This window comes from Schistocerca americana, chromosome 3 (assembly GCF_021461395.2).
Source record: "Schistocerca americana isolate TAMUIC-IGC-003095 chromosome 3, iqSchAmer2.1, whole genome shotgun sequence".
Classification (NCBI taxonomy): Eukaryota; Metazoa; Arthropoda; class Insecta; order Orthoptera; family Acrididae; genus Schistocerca; species Schistocerca americana.
Genome location: NC_060121.1, coordinates 444829587 through 444855877, shown reverse-complemented (window position 1 = coordinate 444855877; position 26291 = coordinate 444829587). Strand labels below are relative to the sequence as shown.

Below are 26291 nucleotides of genomic sequence, written 5' to 3'. Positions count from 1 at the left end.
TGAAAGCATGGACAGTGTAATGTGTTTTCCTTACTCACCACTACACTTGTTTACTTTCACGTCATGGTGTGTTCCTGATAACAGCCATGGAAGGCTGAGTGCAGTAATATCATGGTTGGGTAGTAGAAAGTCCTAATTTCCATTTACTCCCTGTATAGTAAGATTCTGCTGAATTATAGTTAACAAACAGTGAGCAAGCATGGGGCTGTCAACTCAAAATCTATTTGGGCCAGTGCAAGAGTAGATCCAATAATTCATAAGGAAATATGATTGCTTGGGCACTACTATGGATAGTATAGTGAATGAATAATCATACCCAAAATAGAGAAAAGGCCATAACCCACCACAGCAGTAAAACTGCACAAGGTTGGGGTGGCTAAGACTGGTCACCAAAATTAGATTTATTTGCTCCAAATACATCAGTGGGCAGGTTTCATCAAGTTATAAAGCCCAATGTTGTAAATTGTTGACCTACGCCAATCATTTTTAACATTCATAGCTGCCAAATTATGACGTAGATGTGTTTTATGGACGTTCATAATTTTTCCGTGGTATTAGATAGAGCCTTTGGAGAGGACTGGGAACAATGTAACACAAATGGAACTTCATCAAATAGGAACAAGATAAAAACACCTAAACACCTCAGATTGCTGCCCTGCCATTAGGAGAAGAGGTCCCACAACTGTCTGCCCTGTTGTAAAAAAAAAAAAAAAAAAAAAAAAAAAACACCTGTAGACTCTCTTATCAGGGCTCAGGATGTTAACCTTCAGCATCACAGGGCAGACGACACTGCTAATTCAATTTCATGTAGGATTTATCACAGCACAGGTCATTGTTGCAGTTTCACCTGTGTGCTTTGGTAGTTTAGTTCTTGAATCTCTGGGTGTTAATTTAGTTTATTAGACACAGTTCATGCATTTTCAACAGTGTGCGCAATAGTGTTTCAACCCATGTGTCGATAGTCATGTGTTCATTTGTTTTGAAAACTAGTAATTGCCATTTGACAGTAGTCAGTCAGTCAGCTGCTGCCGCTGCCAGCCGAGGCAGAGCAATGACAGGTAAGTAACCAATTTTGTGTCATTTTATGAGTTCCTAACTAAGAGTGAATTACGTAGTTTCATCTGCATACTTTTGCAGCTTATTTTTGAATTTCTGATTGTTAATTTAATGTTTACTAGACACAGTTCTAGCATTTTTGGCAGGGTCTACAGTAGAATTCCGCAGCACATTTCGATAGTCCTTTGTGTGTCTGTGTAGTTTTCCCTGTACTTTAATACAGATAGGGACTGTGATTGCTGTGTGTTGATGTGAGCTGAGTTAGTAACACTTTGCTGTCAGCTGGAAGCTGTTTTGGATTTGGTTACACAGCTCGAGGCTGAGGTACATGGGTGTCACTGTTGTGGGCATTCCATTGGGATCCAACGGACATCAAGCACAACCCATGAGTCTGCCAATCGATTCACACTGGTGGCCAGCCCAGTTACTGCTCACACTGAGGTTGGCCCCTACCTGTTGTCACATGGGAGGTCGCCTCGAGGTATGGCAGCCTGCGAAAGACTTCCCAAGGAGGCCGAATGTGAGGCCTCTCCGGTTAGTCTGACAAACAGATTCCAGGTGCTGTCTGTGGCTGACACTGTTGCTCAGTCAGATACTGTTGCTTGTCCTGTTTCAGAGGAAACCTCTCAGCCTGCAAGATCTGCACTGTCATAAAGGGTGGGATTATTGGTAGTTGGGAGCTCCAGTGTTGGGCACATTAGGGGGCAACTTAGGGACATGGCTGCCAAGGAGGGGAAGAAAGCCAATGTGCATTCTATGTGCACACCAGCTGGGGTCAATCCAGATGTGGTACAGATCTTTCAGATACCACGAAGAGCACAGGGTGCAGCCAACAACAGGTGGTGGCTCACGTTGCTAACAGTGATAAGTGTCGCTTTGGATCGGAAGAGATTCTCCCTGGTTTAGAGGGCTATCAGAGCCGAGATGAAAGCAGAGCTCACCATTTGGAGCATAGTCAGTAGGAACGATTGCAGACCTCTGGTACAGAGCTGAATCAGAGGTTCAGATGGTTCTGCGACTGTGTAGGCTGCAGATTCCCAACAATTCTAAATTTTCATAGCTATGGTGGGAAACTACAAGAGCTTCAAGTGCTAATAGAAAGCACTTATGCTCAAATTGTTATATGCATTAAAAGCTGGCTAAAGCCGGAGATAAGTTCAGCCGAAATTTTTGCGAAGGGCCTAACATTGCTCGGAAAGGATACGGTAAATACAATTGGCAGTGGTGTGTTTGCTGCATGTAGAAGTAATTTATCTTGTAGCAAAATTGAAGTAGGTAGTTCCTCTGAGTTAGTGTGGGTAGAGGTCATTCTTGGCACTAGAATAAAATAATAATTGGATCCTTTTACTGACATCCCAACTCAGGTGATAAAACTACTGAAAGGTTCAAAGAAAACTTGAGTCCAATTTCAAACACATGCCCAACTCGGGCAATTGCAGTTGGTGGTGACTTCAATTTACACTTGATATATTGGTGAAAATACATGTTTAAATCTCGAGGTACGTGTAAAACATCATCTGAAATTGTGTGAAATATATTCTATGAAAATTAAGTCGGGAATTTAGTTAAAGAGCCCACTTGAATGGTAAACAGTTGTGAAAACACACTCGACCTCTTAGAAGCAAGTAATCCTGTGCTAATAATGAGCATCAAAACAGATACAGGGTGAACATAAGGTTGTCATAGCGAGACTGAATACCATAACTTCCAAATCCTCCTAAAATACACGAAAAATATATGTATTCAAAAAAGCAGATGAAAATTCACCTGAAACCTTCCTTAGAGACAATTTGCACTCCTTCCAAATTAACAGTGTAAGTATAGACCAGATGTGGCTTAAATTCAAAGAAATAGTATCAACAGCAATAGAGAGATTTATACCAAATAACTCCCTCATGTTTTACAAAATGGGTCAGAACACTGTTGTAGAAACAACAGAAAAACATGCCAAATTTGAACGAATGCATGGTCTCCAAGAATGGCGATATTTTACAGAAGATCGAAACTTAGTGGACTGCGATGCAAGATGCTTATAATAATTTCCGCAATGAAACTTTGTCTTGAAACCTTGCAGAAAATCCAAAGAGCTTCTGGTCATATGTGAAGTATGCTAGTGGCAAGACACAGTCAATGCCTTCTCTGCTTGACAGCAATGGAAATATTATTGATGACATTGCTGCTACAGCGGTTTTACTGAACATAGTCTTCTGAAATTCCTTCACCAAAGACAAAGTAAACACCCCAGAATTTGAATCAAGAACAGCTCCCAATATGAGTAACTTAGAAGTAGATATCCTTGACATAGTGAAGTAACTTGTGTCACTTAATGAAAGCAACTCTTCCAGTCCAGACTGTATACCAATTAGGTTCCTTTCAGAGAAAGCTAATGCAATAGCTCCATACTTAACAATCACATACAACTGCTCGTTCGATTAAAGATCCATACCCAAAGAATGGAAAGTTGCAGAGATCACACCAATATTCAAGAAAGCTAATAGGAGTAATCCACTAAATGTTGGCCCATATCATTAGTGTCAATATGTAGCAGGATTTTAGAATGTATGCTGTGTTTGAACGTTATGAATTAAGAGGGTAGTTTGAAAAGTTCTCAGAATCACCGCAGGAGGTCAGTGACAGCACAAAGAGTTGTTCATGTGTTATTCATTGGACTGTTGACTGTAAACATGTGCCACGTCAGTGCTCTTCGAAGAGAGCTGTGGTGGTGACATTGCTATGTTGTTGTTCCCGCATAGTGATTTGCGAAGATGGAAAAAATCGAGATTCGAGCAGTGATTAAGTACTTCGTAAAGAAACATATGAAAGCAAAGGAAATTCATGCTGCTTTTCAGAATACACGGTGGGAGTCTGCTCCTTCATATTCAACTGTTGTACAATTTATGAGTCACTTGTGAGGCACTGTGTCAAAAGCCTTCTGCAAATCTAGACATATGCAATCAATTTGAAACCCTTGTCGTTAGCACTCAGCACTTCGTGTGCGTAAAGAGATAGTTGTGTGCCTCAAGAATTCTGAATTCTGAATCTGTGTTCAATGAGTGTCAGTTGACTGTTCTCTTCGAATATTGTCCCAGTTATGCAACTGGGTTCATGATTTCCTGTTAGAGAGGTCACAGTTCATAGTAACTGAGGGAAGGTCGTCGAGTGCAACAGAAGTGATTTCTGGCATTTCACGGGGTAGTATTATAGGCCTTCTGCTGTTCCTTATATATATGAATGATTTAGGAGACAATCTGAGCAGTTGTCTTCAGTTGTTTGCAGATGAGCTGTCATTTATCATCTAGTAAAGTCATCAGAAAATTAAAATCAATTGCAAACTGATTTAGACAAGATACCTGTATGGTGTGAATATTGACAGCTGACCCTAAATAATGGAAAGTGCGAGGTCATCCACATGAATGCTAAAATGAATGCTTCAATTTCAGTTGCACGATAAATCAGTCAAATATATTGGCCATAAATTCAACTAAATACCTGGGAATTACAATTACAAACAACTTAAATTGTAAAGAACATAGGAAATGTTGTTGGGAAGGTGAACCAAAGAGTGGATTTTATTGGCAGAACACTTCGAACATGTAACAGATCTAGTAAAGAGACTGCCTACACTATTCTTGTGTGTCCTCTTTTGGAGTACTGCCGTGATGTGTGGAATCCTTACCAGCTAGGATTACGGATTACATCAAGAAAGTTCAAAGAAGGGCAGCACATTTTGTGTTATCGAGAAATAGGAGAGAGTGTGTCACATGCACAATAAGGATTTGGGGTGGACATCATGAAAATAATGATGTTCCTCGTAGCGGCAGAATCATTTTACGAAATTTCAATCACCAACTTTCTCCTCCAAATCCGAAAATACTCTGTTGACAGCATCCTATATAGGGAGAAAATGATCAGCATAATAAAATAAGGGAAATCAGAGCTCACACAGAAAGATGTAAGTGCTCATTTTTTCTGCACACTGTTAGAGAGTGGATTAATTGAGAATAAACCCTGTGTCAGGCACTGAAGTGCCATTTTCAGAATATCTATATAGATGTAGATGTAGATTGTTCTAATTTTCCTCACAGATAAAACTCCTGATATATTAGGTCTGTTGTGTGCAAAGCCCATTCTGTGTTTCCATAATCAAATAATGACTAATCGGAGGATCTCTCAGTATTCTGTTAACAAGGTCTGTAATTATCTGTGTGAAATTGGTGGGACACCAGTCATGTTGGTACTACACTGGGGATGTCTTCCAATAATTGAAGCAGTATACCTTTTAAGATCCGTGGATACTGGTTTTATTTATGGGACTCTTAAATTCCCACAAAGATCAATGATGCAATTCTTCAAAAGCCTGCATCATAGGTTGGCGAACTGAGAATGGTTTAATATTCTACTTCCTTCAGTAAGTGTCGATTTTCAACTGATTAGTAGTACACAGAGTGAAGACTGATTTTCCAACAGTTTATAATGATGTTTCATCAGTGAACAAAATCATGTATAGAAATACCACCTCAATTTTCAGTTTGTGCAGACACCATTTGAAGAACTGTAATGGATTTTGAGTCATGTGGGATTATGTGGAAAGGTTGAAATGTATTGAAACTTGGTATTTGTAAAACACTCCTTTATTTGATCCCAGTCGCACGTTCAACGTGCCTGGTAGTGTTGGAATGTTGTGTGGATTGTATGTTACCACTGCTAAAACTTTGGTGTTCTGTAACACAATGTAGACACCTTTCAGCAAACACACACACACACACACACACACACACACACACACACACACACACACACAGCACTACTCTAACAGCAGAGCACAGACTAATTGGCTTCAAATGCATAGGTAAACACACAAACCATACCGGAGGTAAGTGTTTGGCATTTGCTTGCATTTTGTATGTTAGGGCAGATATTTGTGGCACCACTTTTCCTGATGATGGGATGGTATTTGCAGTACTATTTTGTAACTATTTAATCAAGTTTCGCACTTAAAATATCTTGGAGTCTTCTTCAAACCCCTTTTCAATGCCACAGAAAAAAGTACATAATTCCATTAAAAAAAAAAAAAAAAGAAGTTGATGTCATAATTTGGCACCTGAAAACACTAAAATTTAATTGCATATGTCAGAAAATTCGCCACTGCTTTCTACTGTAATTTTAGTGAGAAAATCAACTAAAAAACTTGTGTAATAAGTACTAAGTAATATTTCTGAAAATAGTACTTGGAAATATATTGTTATTTAGCATGACATTTCTCATAGTGTACCACCTGTACAATACATTGCATCCTAGGAAAGATAGCACCCATTGCACAATTTTATTAGAAAAGAACAGAGAAGACAAAATTTGTTTAACTTTTACAGATCTAATTTTCACAATAGTACATCAACCACATTGTTCTATGTTGGCACACTTAAATCGTTAACCAGTTATTGTACTGTGATTTTTAGGTTATAGGAAATAAACTATTTATGACTATTTTTATGAATAAATTCTACTCTTTGTTGTAGAAAACATTGTAGATGGTGTCACAATACAGCTTGATCATGTTATGGATTTGGTACTGAGCCTTAACTTCAAGCTCGAGGGCAATGGTAGTTTCACAGTGACACTGCAGAATCGTGAGAAGCATGAGTGGTTCTATCTACACTACATCAGCTCTGACCTCCTTATATCTGCCCAGGTAAAAAATTTTTAGCTTGGAGATATTTGTTTGCTTCTGTTTTGGCTGCACAATATAACAGTTAATAAAATAATTATACAAATAATGTATACTAATTTGAGTTGTTGTGCTTAGCAGAAAGAAACAAATCTACTTTCTGTACATACAGGGTGCGGTGCTTAAATCTGGACAGATTTCAGTTTGGATTACCCGCCATATTGTAGTTCTGTTAGAGGCCGTGATTGATGTTCTTGAAAGCCATAGGCATCTAGTAAACAGTCAGAACCTCAAAATGGCCGAGATGTTACAGACACTGCAAACACAACCAAAGATCAGCGGCTATTGAAAGTCTTCATGCTGGGCGTGAAATAGTTTGAATCTTCAGGTACCTGAGATCAACTGTTTGATATAGTGGCCAAGGTATAATGCTTCAGAGAAGTCTGGGGAATGTTCTGCTAACCCAGTGAGGAAACCTCATTCAAGGAAAAGTGTGTCACGAACATGGCAGCCATCGAAAAGGCTCAGGTGCTGCTTTCTGACAACCGTGGGCAATTGCTGAGGAAATTGGCATCAGTATTGAATATCAGCAAACATACAATACATTGTTTGGCAGAGAAGGACCTCAGCCATCGAAAAGGCTCAGGTGCTGCTTTCTGAGAACTGTGGGCAATTGCTGAGGAAATTGGCTTCAGTATTGAATACCAGCAAACATACAATACATCGTATGGCAGAGGAGGACCTCATACAAGCCATTTAGTCCAAAACTGGCTCTTGGATAACACTGACATGTTCTGGCCCCCAAATAGCCCGAATTTTAATCCTTTCGACTTCGCTTGGAGCGTAGTCGAAAGAGCTACAAATAAGACGAGGCACCCTAGTGTCGTACTTCTACACACCACTATCGAAGCAACATTTCACGAAATGGACAGCGCTGTTTCAAAGTGTGCATTTGATCGCTTCAGGACAAGATTGGAGGCAGTCATTGCAGCTGAAGGGGGTTACATCGAGTAATGTTACTCTTGAAAGGTACCACTACTTATATATAAAAGGATTTGTATTTTGTTTTAATAAATTTGGTTTTAAAAAAGTTTTATTTGTCTGAGTTTAAGTGCAGCACCCTGTATGTATTAACATGACATAGTATTTAAATGATAAAATATCACCAGTTGGTGTTTCTACAACTGTCAGAATGTGTTTGAGTGAACTACCACCTTATGTTAAACAAGTAACATTTTTGTAGCATAGAAAATAGTGATAAAATGTTAATGTTATGAAGAGTGGAAATGCTTCTACAAGAAAGACATAAAAGTAAATGTTGTTTGTATGAAATGTACTGATTGTTGTTTTTTTTCAAATGTCACAGCTAAAGGATGGTAGAAGGACCAGGGTTGTTATTTGCTAGATTCCAAATGATAAAAATAAACTAAAATAATGAGATCGTGGAAGGTTAGCAGATGAAGTAAAAAACAAAAAGCAAAAAAATAAATAAATAAAAATAAAAAAAAATCGAGAAGCAATAATGTGTGCATGGTTGAAGACTGTAATGCAATGGGAAGTTTAGCTGAGACCTTTATCCAGCAGTGGAAGTAAGATGGAGAAGGTGGAGGAAGAAAGTATGTTGATTGTGTGAATTGTGATATCTATGTTTAGAAGTTAAATTATTGTCACATAGAATCTGGAATAAAGCGTCAGTTATGAGAACTAACACTTCAAACTGAAGTTGTGTGTATTGAGCATACACAAAGTACATGCAGAGCTGAACAGCCTGCATCAGCAAAAGCTGCTCCCATTTATATTTACAAGGAAATTTCTAGCAAATTACAATGTTTGTAAAGACACAACAAGACAAATCAAGGGAAATGCCTAGACGACATAGTCAGTTGTTGATGTAACTTTGTACATGTACACACCATGGGCAGGTATGTAAGTGATTAGACTTGAAATTCTCTCTGACAGGTGGGATGTCCATCAGGGACTTGAGTGTTTTTCATGTCAAGTGTTGTAGAATGTGTAAGTGACAAGAACAGTGCTGAATATTGAGTGATCAATGTGAAGAGCACAGAGATGCTGTGCATTTGCGTAAGACAACTCTATTGCCACCTGACAGTGTTTCAAAAGGATATTCACTGTGGGTTTCCATTTGCCCAGCTGGTCAAATCATGCAATATCAACATTATTGAGGCATTTGGGTGTGATTGTGGCCCAGTATTGGACTGCATGAGAATGTGAGGCTAGGCAGGCATGTTACCGTGTTGTGTACAGAGCACTTCATAATCCCTAAGCATCTGCACACGCCATCCGAGAATAAATAATGGTGTCATTTCACACCATTAGTTGGAGACTAACAATAGCCAGACTAGGGAATTAACACCCCATTCGTAGGCTGTCATTATCACCACTGCACTATCAGCTGCATTTAGACTTGTCCTGTGACCAGAAAATGTGGGCTGCTGCCGAATGGCTTCACATTGTGTTCAGCGATGGCTATTGGAGATGCCCAGAGGCCCTATTTTTGTATCTTTCCACCATTTTGGTGATCGGTTTTTAAGGAGAGCCCCAACATTATTCTGTAAGCATTTTGAAAGAGATACTGAACAGTTCTAGCAAATCTAGGCGCCGTTGTCAGTTCTCCTCATGCCAACCAATTGAAAGCAATCTGCCTCAGATCTGCACATGCACACAGCAATGCCACAATGGCATGAACCCGAAGCAGCTAACAGGCGACAAAGGCACACCATTCTTCACAGTACTGAAAAGTTTGGTTAGAGTATGTAATACTGTTCAAATGTCACTGATCACATGCTTCCATGAATGAATGATGGTGATAGGATATTGACTGTGTTCTGGGTACTGTCAGAAATGCCACATTATGTCATTTTATGAGGGTGGTTTGAAAAGTCTTCGGAATCATCACAAGACATCAGCGCTAGTGCAACAAGTTTCTCATGTGATATTCATTGCCTGTAAACACATGCCATGTCAATGCTCTTGGAAGAGAGCTGTGGCAGTGACATGGCTCTGTGTACTGATTTGCAAAGATGGAAAAAAATAGAGATTCGAGCAGTGGTTAAAAACTTCGTAAAGAAAGGTGTGGAAGCGAAGGACATTCATGCCGATTTCAAGAATACACTGAGGGACTCTGCTCCTTCATAATCAACTGTTGTCAAGTGGACAAATGAATTTAAATTTGGTTCGGAGAGCTTAGATAGTGAGCCGTGCAGTGGTGAACCAAGATGTGTCACTACTCCAGAAATCATTGGAAAAGTACACAAAATGGTCATGGAGGATCGCTGATAGAAAGTGCATGAAATTGCTCAGGCTTGCCAAATGTCATCTGAAAGGCTATGTCACATTTTAAGTGAAGAATTAGAAATGAAAAAATTATCTGCAAGATGGGTGCCATGACTCTCAATGGTGGATCAAAAATGCATGAGAATGGACATATAGGAACAATGTGTGGCCCATTTTAGTTGAAATGAACAATATTTTTTGGGCCGGTTTGTGACGGCAGATGAAACTTTAGTGCACCACTATACCACAGAGACAAAACAACAGCTAAAGCAGTGGAAACATGCTTATTCTCTGCCACCAAAGAAAGCAAAGACAATTCCTTCTGTGGGAAAGGTCGTGGCATCAGTGTCGGGGATGTGAAGGGGATTCTGTTGGTAGATTATCTCCCCACTGGGCAAACAATTACTGGAGAATACTATGCTAACCTCCTGGACAAATTGCAACAACAGGTACACAAAAAAAAAGCCAGGTTTAGCAAGGAGGAAAGTCATCTTCCATCAAGACAGTGCACGCCCACACACACGTGCCATCACAGTAACAAAATTACGCGAACTAAGATATGAATTGTTGCTACACCCTCCCTGTTCATCTGATATGGCTCCGTCAGACTTCCATCTCTTCCCAAAAATGAGAAAGGCAACAAACTGCAGTGCCAAAAGTGTTGGGTTCACATACTGCTGGGTACGAAAATATTTTCTTCCTCTTTGTGTTTATAACACGTTATGAGATTGAGACTTTGTTAATTGTCGAAGTTAAGTTTTTTACATTAGTTACTCGAAAGTGTGCATTTTTTCAGTAGTGAGTATCTTCAATTTCATGACATCCACATGTTTAAGAAATGAAAGATGAAATTGGTGTGCATGATACAACTGACAGTGACATTTATATTTTTTCTCGTCACAAATAATTCACTATTTTTTTCTGAACACTAGTGATGTCAGATGTGTGGTCAGACGGGAATTGAGTAGCACAGCTTAAATTATGCGAATGAAACCAGCAGCAATCATATTTATACTCTTGCTTGTCACAAGTATTTATCTGCGATCGAATCCTTAAGAATAGTAGACAGAGATGAAAGATCCCCGCCATAATATTTTTAGCCTATACCACCATATATGAAACATTTTGATTCAGCAGATACATGTTACAAACTGTGATGAACTTCAATAGTTGCACTCGCCACACACTTTCGAAGAGGCATTTTTTAAATTTTGTTTTTAAGAACCAAATCATTGCTGTATCATATAGGGAAGTGGGTTACTTCATCATTTGGATCTCTAGGAGTAAGTTTGAACCACGCTCCACACATCTCCTTATTCTTTGACACTCTTTTAAACAATTTTTTGGGTTCATGGAGGTATGTTCTGTCTATGTAACTAATTGAAGGCAGTTTGTTTATTGCCATACATGTTTTGCTTCTTTTATTTGTGAAGCACCTTCACAAATGAAAGAAGCGAAACGCTTATCGCAGTAAAAAAAACTCCCTTCAATTAGTTGCGTAGATGCAACATACCTCCATGAATTTTGAAGCAACTATGGAATTAAGGAAAACAGAAAAAAATGATGAATTTTTCGAGTTTATCTATAGAAATATTTGTACAATGTGATACTACACTCCATTCCTAACTCGTATTCTGAAACATAAAATCCAAAACAAGACATCAGTGTGAATGAGAATAAGAGGATGATTTGAAAAGTTCTCAGAGTGGAATAGAAAAAAAGTACTTACATCTCTGAATTTTTTTTTATTTTTCAATGTAGTCATCTTGCGGATTAGCGCACTTTGTCTACTGATGATCCAGTGCCTTAATCCCATCTTGAAAATGAGTTTCCTCCAGTCTTGCAAAATAGTTGTTTGAAGTGAATATTCGTTCTCCAAGAAAAATTTCCAGTTTTGGAAAGAGATGGAAGTCTGACGGAGCCATATCAGATGAACAGGGAGGGTGTGGCAGCAATTCGTATCTTAGTTCGCGTAATTTTGTTACGGCGACGGCACGTGTGTGTGGGCGTGCACTGTCTTGATGGAAGATGACTTTCCTCCTTGCTAAACCTGGCATTTTTTTGCTGTATCTTTTGTTGCAAGTTGTCCAGGAGGTTAGCACAGTATTCTCCAGCAATTGTTTGCCCAGTGGGGAGATAATCTGCCAACAGAATCACCTTCACATCCCCGAACACTGATGCCTTGACCTTTCCCGCCGAAGGAATTGTCTTTGCTTTCTTTGCTGGCAGAAAATCAGCATGTTTCCACTGCTTTGACTGTTGTTTTGTCTCTGGGGTATAGTCGTGCACCCAAGTTTCATCTGCCGTCACAAACTGGCCCAAAAAATCTTGTTCATTTCAACTAAAATGGGCCACACATTGTTCCTCTATGTCCATTCTCATGCGTTTTTGATCCACCATTGAGAGTTGCGGCACCCACCAGTCGCGGCACCCACCTTGCAGATAATTTTATTCCTTTCTGATTCTTCAGTTAAAATGTGATATAGCCTTTCAGGTGAAATCTGGCATGCATGAGCAATTTCACGCACTTTCAATCAGTGATCCTCCATGACCATTTTGTGCACTTTTGCAATGATTTCTGGAGTAGTGGCACATCTTGGCCGACCGCTGCATGGCTCATCATCTAAGCTGTCCCGACCAAATTTAAGTTCATTTGTCCACTTGGCAACAATTGAATATGAAGGAGCAGAGTCTCCCAGTGTATTCTGGAAATGGGCATGAATGCCCTTTGCTTTCATACCTTTCTTTATGAAGTACTTAACCACTGCTCAAATCTCTATTATTATTTATTATTATTATTATTATTATTATTATTATTATTATTTTCCCCCCCTTCCATCTTCGCAAATCATTACGCCGGAACAACAACAGAGCCATGTCACCATCACAGCTCTCTTCAAAGAGCACTAATATGACACATGTTTACAGGCGCCAGTCCAATGAATATCACATGAACAACTCGTTGTGCTAGCGCTGACCTTGAACTTCGCTTAAGTACTGAAAGAACCACAAACACACTTACCAAGACATGGTATTAAGCTATCTGCCTGAGCAATTATGTGTGTTGAGGATTTAACAACAAATTAAGGAATTTTCTAATGGCCAAATCCTTCTACTCTGTTGAATGGTATCCATAGACTTAACTGAAAAACACGCTCTTACATTGATTTTCAAGGCTGTCTTTGCTGGCATTGTAGGGCAGATTCTTCTGTCCCTTCCATAACCATTTATGACTCTGATAGGACTGTGATTTTTATTTGCATGTGCCAATATCAAAAGAAAAATTCAATCACAGAAACTTTGTAATTATGAGACAGAATTACCTTCAAGAGTGGAATCCTGCAATCTGCACATATGTTAAATTTGCTGTATGCCTCTGCCTGGTATTTTATGTTTGGTCTTGTTCTTCTTGTGGCTACTTTGACAATGACAACTACATTTGTTGCTATTCCATTTTCCCCTCGAGCTATTGTGCAGGCCCAGCTGTAACGCCATATGCCATGGGAAAACAAGTAAATGTTCCCATAATGGGTTTTTCAAAACTTCTCAATACTTTACCCAAATGTACCTTATAGTATGTGTCTAGTCTGTAGTTGATGTCCCCAACTGTAACACTGCCTGATGACTCCAATATCCACTTCATAAAAAATGCCTTAATTTTAGCTGGATTAGTGGAAGGAAAGGAAAAAAACATCATAAAGCACACTGAACTGAGATATCCCTCAACTTGTTAATTTATGTTTGCCATTTTTGTTTTTGGGGATAATTGTAGATGATAGCCATACTTCTGGCATTTCACACACATCAGTATTGTCTAAAAGAAGATTATAGATTTCTGTCTACAGATTTTGTTATCTTGCATTAAATATCCATACCCTTATTCTGTCTTCCCATGATGCATACATGGCGTAATCTTTGGGTCCAAGATCCTTGTGCTGCAATCTGTGGTACTGGGGAAGAAAAGTGCCTCTGTGTGAGACATGAGATCCAAGAGGCTGAGATTTTTTATGAGTTTTCATTTTATAAAGAATATGGACATTTAGTCCAGACAAGACCAGGAGGTGAAAGAAAAACGTTTTGTACCATTTATCGACTTTGCATATGTTCAGTAGAACTGATCTCGCCTGTCAGTTTTATATATTGCCGCCATCTTTTGGCTACATTATACAACAATACTGTGTCTCTTGATTTTCTAGCGTGTTTCTCTGTTGTTCGTCTCTGTTTCAACAATTGTGTGTGTGTGTGTGTGTGTGTGTGTGTGTGTGTGTGTGTGTGTGTGTGTCCGTCCTTTGTTGAGATAAGATTTCAACAGTGCAAGAAACACAAAGGCCACAAGTGTCTTCAATTTCTGTTCCTCTTCCTGTGTACCCTGTAATATCTAAAATAAATGTAGTTTCAACTTTGCACAATATAAACAGTTTTATCCCAAACCTGTGCCTTTTGTTTGGTATATACTATTTAAAAACATGGCTACCTTTCCACAACATCAAAGACTCGTCAATGCATAAATCTCTGAATGCATTTAATATTGACTTCAATTTTGCTGTCAAAAAATTCACAGTATGCTGTAATTTATAAAGCCTATTCGCTCTCTGTGTCTCCCAAAATGCATGCATTACTAAAATGTACAATTCAAAGAACTGTCAGAAATCTGTGATTAGGCATTACTTTTGAAAAGAAAGGTGTTTCCGTCAATGGGTCTGTAGAACAGTAGTCTTTCATTCTGTTCTTTTGTATGTGTGCCATCAGCACGCAGACTGCAAAAAATACTTTGTAGAAGCTGTTAGTTTCATTGGCAGTATATCCTATCAATTGCCTGTCAAATGTAAGCTAAAAAAATTCACTTTCACTAGGATCCTCACTTAGTCCACAATGAGGATTCACATCAGAATTATCATTAGAAAAAGCATAATTCTGAGGCATAAACATGCCATCTGTCAGCCATTGGTACTCCCTCTTTCCAACCTTTTGCACCTTTCTCACTTTTGAAGGGCCCAGTTGATGAATAATTTCAATCTTACTCAATGAATCTTCACATTCTGTTAGTAGTACCTTGCAGTCTTCATGGTCTTTGTAATCACTACCAGATTCCACAGCTGAGCCTTCATTTAGCAGTATTTTTCTAATTTCATCGCCACTCAAACCTTTAGAGTACATCATTCTCACCAAATAAGAAATTACAAATGCAAGTACTAGATTTAGTTCCCATAGATCAAATGTATGCAAGACTTCCTAAAAATGCAAGTGGTTGCAGATGTTTGCAACAGATGGCAGTCCATTCCATCACAGAAGGAAGCAGTCGTACTGATAAAGCAGTACATAACATGACAGAAAAGAGAAAATGTACCCGTACAGTCCTAAGCTGGTGTGACAATAAGACTACTACTGTATCTGTACGTTTGCCATCCACAGAGGGTTTAGGTGGTGGTGGTGGTGGTGGTGGTGGTGGTGGTGGTGGTGGTGGTGGTAGGGAGGGGGGGAGGGGGAGGAGAGGAGATTCAAAATCTCAAATTGTTAATTGGTTATTTAAAGTGATCAGTTTAGATGAAGATCTTCGTGTGCACTGGACTCAGAATTGGCATGGAAAGAATACCTTCAAATTTTTATGGATGATTGCTAATGTAATGAAAAATGTAAACAAAATGACTGATAGACAAGAGAGATATGTTAAGTAGAAGGTACAAATTGTTTCTTATTGATAGCTCTTTCTATACCATGAATACTGTTTTGAATGTATTAAATAGCTAGTTATGTGACTTCACATCCCTACTGTACACCAATACGCACCCTGGCTTCCAGGACCGTGAGTTTCATCATTCAATAAAATTGTGCACTGAGCCAGAACTCATAACTGAACCATAGCCTTTTGTAGGCAAACCTTTATGAATGGAACGTACCTGATAACTGCCACTTACAACTGTGCCCAAAACATCGATTCATCATTTTACAATTTGACAAAGACCACAGCTCGAAAGGATTTTATGGAATAGGAACATTATGAGTATATCACACAGCCCTATTTGGAACATCAAGCCAGTAGAGTAGTGTTTTTTTTCCCTCCAGAAGTCTTTGACTTGAAAACTACTTTGAGATTTGTGCAGAGTTATGTAAGTATTTGAGAATGTGCTAGCTATTTACTTATACACTCACAAAACTCATATTGTGATTCAGGCTTTACATGTGATTATATTATGAATTACCGACATCCTAATTTGTTCTCGTGTACAAATTGTTTCCGGTGGTGCTTTTCTTCTAACTGTCAGCTAATTTTGACAGTTTGAATTGTGTCATTAAATACTTTTACTACAGAGCTCTGGCACCTTTGGCAGCTCACATGCCCATTCATTATTACACAATTCTTTGTTCATCCAAGCATGGGAAAAAACAACTTTCATTGATGTCGAATGAATTGATGAAGAAATACGTCAGACAAGAATAACAGAGACAAATAATAATGTTTATAGTTGACTTGCCCATGTTAGTAACAAAAGAACTAGTTAATGCCTGAAACAGCCATCCAAGTCCTTACAAGGGAACCTCCCCACCGCACCCCCCTCAGATTTAGTTATAAGTTGGCACAGTGGATAGGCCTTGAAAAACTGAACACAGGTCAATTGAGAAAACAGGAAGAAGTTGTGTGGAACTATGAAAAAAATAAGCAAAATATACAAACTGAGTAGTCCATGCGCAAGATAGGCAACATCAAGGATAATGTAAGCACAGGAGCGCCGTGGTCCCGTGGTTAGTGTGAGCAGCTGCGGAATGAGAGGTCCTCGGTTCAAGTCTTCCCACGAATGAAAAGTTTAATTTTTTATTTTCAGACAATTATTATCTGTCTGTCATCACTTTATTCGGAGTGATTATCACATCCACAAGAAAACCTAAATCGGGCAAGGTAGAAGAATCTTTTTACCCATTCGCCAAGTGTACAAGTTAGGTGGGTCTACAACATATTCCTATCATGTGACGCACATGCTGTCACCAGTGTCGTATAGAATACATCAGACGTGTTTTCCTGTGGAGGAATCGGTTGATCTATGACCTTGCGATCAAATGTTTTCGGTTCCCACTGGAAAGGCACGTCCTTTCGTCTACTAATCTCACGGTTTTGCGGTGCGGTCGCAAAACACAGACACTAAACTTATTACAGTGAACAGAGACGTCAATGAACGAACAGTCAGATCATAGCCTTGTGAAAATAAAGAAAGTAAACTTTCCACTCGAGGGAAGACTTGAACCAAGGACCTCTCGTTCTGCAGCTGCTCACACTAACCAAGGGACAACGGTGCTCCTGCGCTTACACTATCCTTGATGTTGCCTATCTTGCACATGGACTACTCAGTTTGTATATTTTGCTTATTTTTTTCACAGTTCCACAAAACTTCTTTCTGTTTTCTTGACTGATGTGTGTTCAGTTTTTCAAGGCCTATCCACTGTGCCAACTTGTAACTAAATCTGAGGGGGGTGCGATGGGGAGGTTCCCTTGTTAGAACAGGCTCAAATTGACCATCATCCCTGAAGATGAAGGCTACATCCCTGTTATGATGACCTACTGTGGTTATTTTGTAGAAAGTCTCCACCAACAGTGTACCATGTCCACTCTTCAGGGATTGCATCTCAGAACCTTTGATCAGAATCAACCTTACTTCTCACTCTCTCCCCTCCCACCCCTTAGATGTCAAGTTCCACATATTTTCTGAAATTTGTAAATCGAACTGCTCTAAATTCCCTCTTGTAAACATTATCTATTTCATTGATTTTGTCATATGATGAAAATTGCTGTATCACACTTCACCAGGATTTTGAAGTATCTACTTTAATTTTGTATATGAATTATGATATGTTGGTTGCAAAGAGGTTAATCTAGATGTAAATATTTATTAGAAAGTGAGCTGCTTTTTTTAAACATCTGTCAACCTTATAGAGCTACAGAAGACATACACTGTTGACCTTATATGTGACGAGGAAAACCACTATATAAGTTTATATTTAGTTAGTACATCACATATTCTTAGTTATGAAGAATCACCATATTTTAGAGCTACTAATTTGTAAATCAAAGACTTACTGACGAACATCTATATGAGTTTTTAGTCAGTTGTAGCATTCAAACCAGTGTGCTGCTGCTGTAGTCATGTATAGTAAGTGTTTATTCTTGAGTGATGTGTGGTACTATGTCCTTCAGCTTCACTGGAGGATTCATTGTTCATCATTGAAGCCAGTGAGAAATCTACTTTTCAAGCAGTAATAAAATGTGAAACATCATTTTGACTCTTGTACATACAAACAGTTGTTAGCAAATCAAGTGTGAAATGCATAGTGCATTTGCAGTAATTTGCTGGAATAATTTTTTTTTGTGCTGAATGATGAATCAAGAAATAAAAACCTTACTTGTTTTCACATGTACCTGGCATCTCACTACTCTTGCAGTCAGCTGTTTTCATTGACAGTGATCGCTGTTGTGATTTGAACAGGGTTGAATTGGCTGTATTCCATGGGCAAATGCAGAATTATGATTTATTTGCCCATTTAGAGGAATAAACTCTCTAAAAGGAAGTCTTGTGCTGTAAAGTGCTGTTGCATGTTTCCAACGGACTTTTCTTTATAAATTATCTTAAGGCTTAGCGTTACATAGAAGTACTAAATTTTATTTTCAAAGCCACTCATTGGAGCTCTTCTACCATTCCATAGTTCGAATTTGTGATGGTGGATTTATCATGGGGTGAATTTGATCTGATTTGCAGATGTGCTGGTAAACTGGAATTTCCTTTTTGCCTTGAGGAAAAAAGGCCAGCAGTTTACATGAACTGATCTTTCTTACAGTTTGGCACGTTACAACTATCTTTGCACAACCTGGTGATGTTTTAATTCACTTTTACAACCCATTCCACTCTAGCATATTGCCTCTGTGACAATCGTATCCATTTCATGATGGCTCAAATATTTTCCGTTCTGCCATTCAAACTGTGTGAAATAATTTTAATCACACCACATCTCAACAGTGTAGTAAATTGTTCACTCAAAATACCTTTCTTCCCTCGATAACTATTATTACATCGTTTTCCATATGTACAGGTTCTCTGAATATTTTGTATCTGAACTCAGTTTTTGCATAACACACCAAAAGGGTCACTTTTCTCACGTTACAAAGATATTTAGCTTTAGTGTTCAACATGTGCAGCTCACTTGCTGTTGTTGGAAAGTGTTTCTCCACACAGAAGTGTGTATTTAAGATAGTATTTTTGTTATGCAGTACTCTCTTGAATTTCTCTTAACCGTGCTCTCACTACTGTACTCATTCAGTAATCCTCTTTGCTGCTCACACCATGTTTCTTTCGCAAAAAACCTAAATAAGTACTGAACAACATGGACTTTCCACAACTTTGTACATGATGCATTGTCTCATAAAAACTGATAAACTATATCACAATGAATCTCTCTCATGGATACCCACTGGTGAGTTCTAGCATATTTGTTACAGGGAAACTGAAGATGACTTATAGCGCTGAAACTTCGTGATGTCATATGGCAGGCTGGAGACTTGGAAGGTCACTGCCTTTTACTGGCAGCAAATTACCAATTGTACTATCCTTGCATGTCTCATGGACTAACCCACAGCCGGAAAATGTATCGGGGAATGAGAAAAAAGTCAGTTTTGTACCAATCGATAAGGATGAACTCACAGTGCAATTTGTAGCACATTGCTCGTGGAACGTAGTAATCTGGATCTGACAAAGGGACCCTCCACACTGTAAATCACGGATTTTGATGCGCTTCAAATATGTTGTAGAGGTATTTGCCGTGTGTACCAGGCTATCTGGTTTTTTAGCGACGGGCCTTGGGTTTTGAGATAAATGGTTCAAATGGCTCTGAGCACTATGGGACTTAACTTCTGAGGTCATCAGTCCCCTAGAACTTAGAACTACTTAAACCTAACTAACCTAAGGACATCACACACATCCATGTCCGAGGCAGGATTCGAACCTGCGACCGCAGCAGTCGCGCGGTTCCAGACTGTAGCGCCTAGAACCGCTTGGCCACTCCGGCCGGCTTTGAGATAAATGATTTTGAAGTTCTTTGCATGCTTTGTATGCCTGTAACATTACATGTAACCCGAGCAAGTCAGTGTAGCGCAGTGGTTAAGGTGCACGACTACCGCGCAGGAGGTACCGTGTCCGAATCCTGCTCCCTTATGTTTTTTTATGTATGCAGACCAATTTCATCCTAACGTTCAAAAACGAGTAGACAAATTAACTGGGAAATACAGAAATGTGGTCGTGTCCTGCGCGAAATGCGGGAAGTTCACGAAACTGGTATATGAAGAATTTTTGCATTCTGTAATTCTTCCGTACATGGAACAGAAACATTTTTTGTGCATTATCGATTTGTGGGGAGGGCAAACTGATTCAACTTTATACGATATTCACTGATGAAAGGAAGGCGAGTATCTGCACCCTAAAAGTGGTCCCACCAAAGTGCACTCCTTATTGGCATCCCTGCGATGTTTATTTTTACCGACAGGTGAAAATTTTCACGAAAATTGTTCAGAATGATCCCGACTTGATGGAAGACAATAGGGAGATCGCTTCTAGGGAAGATTTGATAAAATTACATTCACTAATCCTACATCAACTCAGGGCACCTAATTTTGAAAGCATGATTAGATACGCATGGTTCATATCGAAATTAGCAGTTGAAAGAGAAATCTTTTTGAATGCAAAAGAATTGTTTCCCAGTATCGCTCATGATGAAACCATACGCCTGCAAGACGGTTGCTTTCATAAAATGCGCGTGATGCTGCGAAACTTTGTACCTCGGTTGTTTCTTTGATAAGTATCACCCACAATATTGATCTGGCACATCAAGCAATGTGGACGATGAAAAATAAGATTTTATAATATTGTATGATAGAAAAAATTAACAACTGAATATATCTTATAATTTCGCACACCTTACACTGTTTGCTGATATTCTTTGAAATAAAATTGAAAACTACGTCGATTTTGGGGGAAAAAAAAAAATTGCACAAGCAGGATTTGAACACGATACCTCCAGGACGGTAGCCATTAACCTTTCCCACTCCGCTACGCTGACTTCCCCAGAATACATCTTATGTTATAGGTATACAAATCACACATTGAAATTCAAAATCGATTTTCTTAAAAACCAAGACCCTTTGCTAAAAAGCCAGATAGTCAGATACTCAGGGTAAGTGCCTCTACAACATATTTGAAGCACATCAAAATCCATGATTTACAATATGGAGGGTCGCCCTGTGAGCCTTACTTATGTAAAGGAGTAATCTGAGTGCAAAAACTCAGTCTATTGCATAATTTTTATTTTATCTTAAGTGTTTACAGTTATTTTAGTTTTGTGCCTCGGGTAAACGAACACTGCAATTGGAAGCTGTAGCTGTCGCAATAAAAATAGAAGTTGTATTAACTGATACCCAAAACAGATTATATTGTTAGTATTTATTTAACACATTGCAGTACTGACACAGGGGGACTAAACACAACAATGAGCAAATGTAACATTCTACTTCTCTGTATCCTACCAGTGTTTCTGTTATTGCACTTTTATATTGTTGATACCATGGTAGCCCTTTCTTCTAGCTCAAGAATTCAACACAACAACTTTTGCTGCGCTATCCTCCAGTAAGAAAAATAATAACGTGTAATGTGGAATGGAAGGATTCCAAATAACTGCTGTGGCATTTTGAATTTTTGCATCCCTTTTAAGCTGTCAGAATAGTAAATCTCATTTAGAATAATTGATCTCTGCATTTAACCATAATTGTAATGAAAGACACAAACCTTTCTTTCAGGTCTTCCATATTAAAAAACTGTGTGTGTTTTCTAGGATCAGCACACCTACCATGGTATTGGTCATCAATCTGAATGGCGCCTTCTGACACGTGATCTCATCATTGACCTACAGAAAGGTCTGGCATATCAGAAGAAGCCCAAAAGAAAGCTGTTCAGATCCAAAATAAAGGTAACCCAAGCATCTTTTTTATTTATGTGGAACTTCTACAACTTGACTGTCTGTACCTGTTTTTTACGTAATACTTTGAATAGCTTTTTTAGGTACAGTATACACCGTACAGCCAAAACATTACGACCACTGCCCTTAGGGAGATCTAATGCCACCTGGTGGCATTGTGGCCACATGAATTGATAAGAAAAGTGAAGCAGAGATCCATACTAGTGATGATATGGCCTGCAAATGGGGAAATGCAGTGGTGTAAGTCACATTGATAAAGGGCTTAATGTTATGCCTGGTACTTGGGAACAAGTATCATGGAAACTCCAGACCTGGTCAGCAGTTGTTCTGCTGTGAGGAGTGTCCATGGAAAGGTTGAAGGACAGTGAAACCAAAAGTAGGTGGCAGGGTATTGGATGATCCCACCTCATCACAGAACATGGAAGTCAGACATTTACCTACTGTGTAAAACAGGATAGGTGGCAATCTGTAGCAGATCTGGGATTCAAATGATCCAATATTAGTGCAGGCACATATGTTTTGGAACATACCATTCAGCACACATGATTGAACAGTTGCCTCTGCTCCAGATGACCAGTATGTGCTCCCATGTTGACCCAATGATGTCATCAACATAATGGGTATGGGGCCATAGAGACTGGACCATGGATCAGTGGAAATGTGTCACCTGGGCAGAGGAATCACACTTTGGCTTATTGGGATAATTCTAGAAATATTTGGTTCGTCTGTAAAGGAGTCCACATATAGGATGCTAGTGTAACCTATTCTTGAGTACTGCTCTAATGTTTGGGATCCGTACAAGGTTGGATTAAAGGAAGACATTGAAACAATAGTGCAGGCTATTGGATTTGTTACTGGCAGGTTCAAACAACATACAACTGTTACGGACAGGCTTCAGGAACTCAAATCAGAAGCCCTGGAGGGAAGGCACATTATTAAGAAACGGAAAAAGCTGACTGCAGAACCACGCTACTGCCGCTGACATAAATTGCAAGTGAGGACCATGAAGATAAGAAAAATTAGGGCACATATGGAGGCATATAGATAGTAGTTTTTTCCTTGCTCTATTTACGAGTGGAACAGGAAAGGAAATGACTAGTAGTGGTACAGGGTACCCTCGGCAGCACGCCATGCAGTGGATTCCAGAGTGTCGATATAGGTGTAGATTTCTTACACGACCTTGATGGTTGTGTCCAGATATACCATCATCCAGATGAACTGCTACTTGAAAACTGCACTGAGTCACAGGTGCCAACCAGAGGTGGTGGAGGTATTATGCTATGGGGGAGGTTCACCAGGGCTCCCAGGGAACCTGTGATAATAACGAAAGATACCATGAGAGCTGTGGACTTCACAAACATTATTGTGGACCACCTGTGTCACTTCATGCTTGAGGTCTTCCCCAGTGGCTATGGCATCTCCCAACAATACAACTGTTCTGGTCACAAGGCCAAAATCAGGCTACAGTGGTCTGAAGAGCATGAAACGAATTCATGTTGATGTCTTAGCTGCCAGATTTGCATATGAATCCAGGGGAATTTGTCTGGGAGACTGTTGGGCACCAGCTCCATGACCAGAAATCACCGGTCCATAATTTATGGGAGTTGGGTGACCTGTGCATAGACATCTAGTGGCACATACCTGTGGGGGAAACTTGTCAAAGACTTTGTACCGCTGAATCACTGCTGTATTGCATTCCAAGGGTGAACCAACACCCTATTAAGCAGCTGGTCAGAACCTTTTGGTTCATTATTGTATGTACTCTTGGTGTGTCGTCGTCTTCTTTATGGTATTTACCGGATGTACTTGCACACAATTCTTCAGTTTAAACTTGGAACTAAGATCATTAGGGCAGCTATGAAGTCATGAAGAAATCATTTATATCTGAAGATTTGTGATGAGCTTCAGGGCTACAAAATTTTCAGTCACAGGTGTAGATTCAGTTAAACTGAAGAGGTTATTTGAGTTGAATATTTTATTTTTAATAGGAAAAAATGAACAAAAATTTAAGTGTAGTGTGATCATAAAAAATGTTTGTTAAGACAGTATTACCATATGTCGTTTGTCATCCACCATGGTGTAGTGATTATATTTGCTGGCTGGTCGTGCTCAGGTCACTAGTTTGATTCCTGCCCCCCTGCAGTCATTTATCATTTCATGTTTGTGATTTCTGGAAGTTTCTGGACTTCATTATTTATGAAATATTGGAATCTGGTAGAACATCTTGTGTGTGCCTAAATTGCAGCATACACTCCTGAGGCAAGCATGTCAGCTCAGTCCATATTTTTGTACTTAATGAATGTGCTTTCAATGTGTAATGTTATAGTGGCATACACATAAGAAGGCAGATGGTGGAGGATGCATTGTGACAAGGGGCAGTGTACCAAATGATTGTTCCAATGAATAGCATCATTCTGCCTTGTCTGACTGTAGCATGCACTTCAGGGTCTGCATAGAACATTTAATGTTGGTTTACATGTTAGTGCAGGTATAATGAAGTTACTTAGCCACCATAGTGTTCAATATGGGTGGCATTAAGGAAGCACAAGTATTAAGCTAAGAAGTGATAGCAATAGTCTTCCGAGCATAGAACTTCTACTACAGAAGCAGAGACCCGGTGTACCACTCACCCCAGTGTCACCATTTAACTTTGATGCTCGAGCCAAGAGCAAAATGGTGCTCAACAACACAACAGGAACCTACATAACAGCCACCGTGATAACCATTTCAAGTGGACATGGTTAGTTCTGCATCACCAATTTCCACTAACAGCCCAACCTGCCCCTAATTTTATTTACACAGGGACAGTCAAACCAGTCCATGAGTGGTCAGGTTAGTGCCATTGATGCAGAATCATGTTATGTTGCGATTATGAAATGCTCACTGGAGGAATCTACTGTCCAGCTGCCAATTGTGTGGGCTCACTTAAAGAATGATGTTGTTGAATGTCAACTGCTCTAAAACAATTTTCAGTTACATTCAAGTCCGGAAATGAGACAAGGCAAATGAGATGACCCAGTGTGGTACACTAAATCAGTGCTGGGTATCATCTCTCATATGTCAGTGCTCATATATAGGGTGTTTGCAGCTGAACGATGAATAATTCAGGAGGAAGTGAAAGAGATGCTGTGAGGTGAAATCATCAAACTACTAAAAAATTATTTTTCTATCCTGTGATCTTTGTGAAGAAGAAAGGTGGAAAATGGCATTTCTGCATCAATTACTATAATCTGTTTAGCATAAGAATAAACGTGATGTAAACAAACACAAACAGGATGATTTGTCAGAAGCCGTAGCACACATATACTGGTGGTGTTACGCTCTTGGAAGTAGATCCTACTTATATATTAGATATCTTATTACTAAGTTACATTAAATGAAACTTAAAGATATTCAAATGTACTAACAGCTATCAATGTTTTTCTTAATCACGCTTTAGGTACATAGTTTTTATTTCAAAAATTGTGTACAGTCACAGCCTCTGCAGCGTTGTGCTCTGGTTGTTGCACTGATAATGTGCAGTATGAAAATGACTGAGGCTGCTTTCTTTTCCGTAGTGAAACATGCATGTGGAACACACTTAAAAAGTGCTGAGAAATAGGCCATTCTTAATGTTTTTCATCAGTTAACGAAGTTAATCGGCTTTGAAGTTTTCTCAGTGCTGTATATATTGCAGTTGATAAACAGACTCAAGTTGAAACTGTAGCGCAGTCGGTAGCGTAATGAAATATGAACCAAATGCAGTTCTTCATGTTGTCGTTCAAACCTCCACAGCATCATTTTTGTTTCCTTATCCAATTTCAAATACTCTACATCTTGTAATTATAAAACTCATCATTTTTTTATGAATAATGCACGACTTCTTGTTTCTAATTACATATTGGACGTGAAATTCCTGTTTCCCTTTCCAGTACAAATTCTTAATTATCGATGTTTTATGAAAAGCTGTTCATAAAAATTGTTGAAATTAAGAAAACATAACAGTTTAATTTTTTAAAGCAAAAATGAAAAAACCCAAATCCTCTTTATTTGGACTATGCCTATCAACCACAGAGTTAGATATTTATCTTAGAAACATGAAAAACAATCATTTTCACAGCATCGAATACATCGTACAAACGCTGCAGTTTTACAGTTGCTACTGCACCATTACAATATGAATGCAACATAACTCATCCAGAACTGGCCCAGGAAGTAACCAGACTGTTAAGCTGCCAGACATACTGGAACTAACACACACAGTTTTTTTCACACGTCACTGCCGCTCGCT

General features: G+C 39.0%; 1 protein-coding gene across 2 annotated transcripts in view; it reads left to right on the top strand.

Moving 5' to 3' along the window:
* LOC124607146 (D-glucuronyl C5-epimerase B) overlaps window positions 1–26291 on the top strand; it is a 388166-nt gene that overhangs the window by 309544 nt on the left and 52331 nt on the right. For both annotated transcript variants that reach the window (XM_047139355.1, XM_047139354.1), the window contains exons 6-7: window positions 6573–6745; window positions 21878–22012. In XM_047139355.1, the coding sequence (XP_046995311.1) occupies window positions 6573–6745; window positions 21878–22012 (308 nt within the window). The remainder of the gene's footprint in view (window positions 1–6572; window positions 6746–21877; window positions 22013–26291) is intronic.